The following is a 1,914-nucleotide window of genomic DNA, read 5'->3' on the forward strand; positions in this document are numbered from 1 at the left end:
GACTAAATCCTGTAAACCGGACTGCTATTGGAACAGACTACATATTTACGTCACGCGTTTACCAGCACTTACATAAATGACGTCGAGTGACATTCACAGCTGTTTTCGATTTTGTTTTGTTTACTCCATGCATCATACTTTTTTAAATTTTTAATTCTGTAAAAAATGAATAATTTCGGTATTTTACGGTACAAAAACGCAATACGCTTGTTTCAGAGCCCTCAATTTTCCATATGTGAGCGTTCTTTTTCCTGCATCTCTTCAACAAATAATTTAAGAAAACAATTGACTGATGCCAGTAGCAGTACAACCTCAAATGCTGGTGTTCTGCGATTGCAACACCGTGGACTTGCGGAAACCGCCACCAATAGTACTGCAATTATAACAGAACAAGTGCAATCTCCGTTCACAGGCATATGGCTAACCCTGTCACAAAGTGCACCAGTTGCTTGCACGCAGGAAGCATTGACAGCGATACATGACTACAGCGGACTACCATGGTGGGCTTCAATTGTTGTGTCCACAATGCTATTTCGCACCGTAATAACGCTGCCCTTGGCTATATATCAAAATAAAATAATGGCACGCTTAGAATTATTAGCATTAGAAATGCCTGCAATTGTTGCCGAATTGAAGAAGGAAGCTGCCATGGCTATGAAGAAGTTCAATTGGACCGAAAGCCAAACTAGGCTAGTGTACAACCGGTCGGTGCGTAAGTTAATAACATGATTAATTTATTGAAATTTAAAATAATTTGTTGGATTTTATTCTCAGTTGAAAAAGCAATGGAATGCGTTAATTGTACGCGATAATTGTCATCCGGCGAAAACCTTCATTATGCTCTGGGGTCAAATACCATTATGGATATGCCAATCAGTTGCATTGAGAAATCTTGTGCATATGATGCCTGACCCCACAACGCTGCAGGCACAAATTATTTACACTGAAATGACAATAGGTGGCTTTGGGTGGATACCGAATCTAACGGAAGTAGACAGCTCTTACATTCTTCCTGTTTCACTTGCTCTAATTAACTTGGGCATAATAGAGGTAAGAGCCAGCGATATTTATGTAGCTTTAGTGAACGTTTTTAAACTCTTCATTTCTTTTAGTTGCAAACTGTATTGCGTACGCGTCCCACAACACGTTTGCAGAAATATGCCACAAATGTGTTTCGTTTGCTGACTATTGCATTGGTACCAGTGGCCTGTTCTGTGCCATCGGTAAGATAACAAAAATTTGTAGAAACGTATACATACATAGCTATATTACTTTTGGTTATTTTTATTTTTAATATTACAGGCTCTTTGCGTTTATTGGGTGGCTTCTAGTTGTCACGGTTTAGCACAAAATCTGCTGCTGGCTTCACCTGTAGTACGCCGCTCACTTGGTATTCCACTTACTAATTCGGAAGTTTCGAACCCATATGAACGAATGTGGGTTAGAATGAAAACTCTTACAACAAAAACTGAACCAGAATCTCTAGAGAAACCCTCAAATGTAACAAAAAGTGAAGAGACTCGTAAATAGAAAATGCTGTTCCTTAAATGGAAATTATCACGCCTTTTACTTTCTAGTTATACATATAAAGGTGCAGTCGTGAGCAGAAAATTGTTTTTTTTTACTGAAATGTAATATATGCACATTTTCAATGAGTTTCTTTTTCACTTTAATCTTTAGGTTACTCCGGCTTACACTTAAAATAAGCTGTGCATGTGACCGATTTACTTTGTACACCAGTAGAGTATAAATATATTCAAACTGCAGTTTTCCTGTATGTTCAAGTGGATAACATCGCGGGCCACGCACATATTTTAATATTTAATGTCTTGGCAATGCTGCTACAACAACAAGGGCTCAATACGTCATAGTTATTTCTCGTCTCTTGGGAATTCCTGGTTCCTGTTTGGGTAT

The 1,914-nt window shown here is 38.3% G+C and overlaps 1 protein-coding gene across 1 annotated transcript; it reads left to right on the forward strand.

Annotated features, from left to right (window-relative positions):
- The first annotated feature begins 114 nt into the window (after positions 1–114).
- LOC108355795 (mitochondrial inner membrane protein COX18-like) lies at positions 115–1,586 on the forward strand. Its single transcript, XM_017606927.1, has 4 exons — positions 115–708; positions 775–1,050; positions 1,113–1,223; positions 1,303–1,586. Exons 1-4 carry the CDS (start codon positions 166–168, stop codon positions 1,528–1,530), a joined length of 1,158 nt encoding a protein of 385 aa, XP_017462416.1. The 5' UTR covers positions 115–165; the 3' UTR covers positions 1,531–1,586.
- Positions 1,587–1,914: the final 328 nt, after the last annotated feature.

This window comes from Rhagoletis zephyria, unplaced genomic scaffold (assembly GCF_001687245.7).
Source record: "Rhagoletis zephyria isolate East Lansing unplaced genomic scaffold, Rhagoletis_zephyria_1.1 Rzeph_scaffold_50145, whole genome shotgun sequence".
Classification (NCBI taxonomy): Eukaryota; Metazoa; Arthropoda; class Insecta; order Diptera; family Tephritidae; genus Rhagoletis; species Rhagoletis zephyria.

Coding starts and splice junctions, on each gene's coding strand:
- LOC108355795 (XM_017606927.1), top strand. CDS start 166: ATGAATAATTTCGGTATTTTACGGTACAAAAACGCAATACGCTTGTTT. Junction 709..774: donor GGCTAGTGTACAACCGGTCG/GTGCGTAAGTTA, acceptor TTTTATTCTCAG/TTGAAAAAGCAATGGAATGC. Junction 1,051..1,112: donor TTAACTTGGGCATAATAGAG/GTAAGAGCCAGC, acceptor CATTTCTTTTAG/TTGCAAACTGTATTGCGTAC.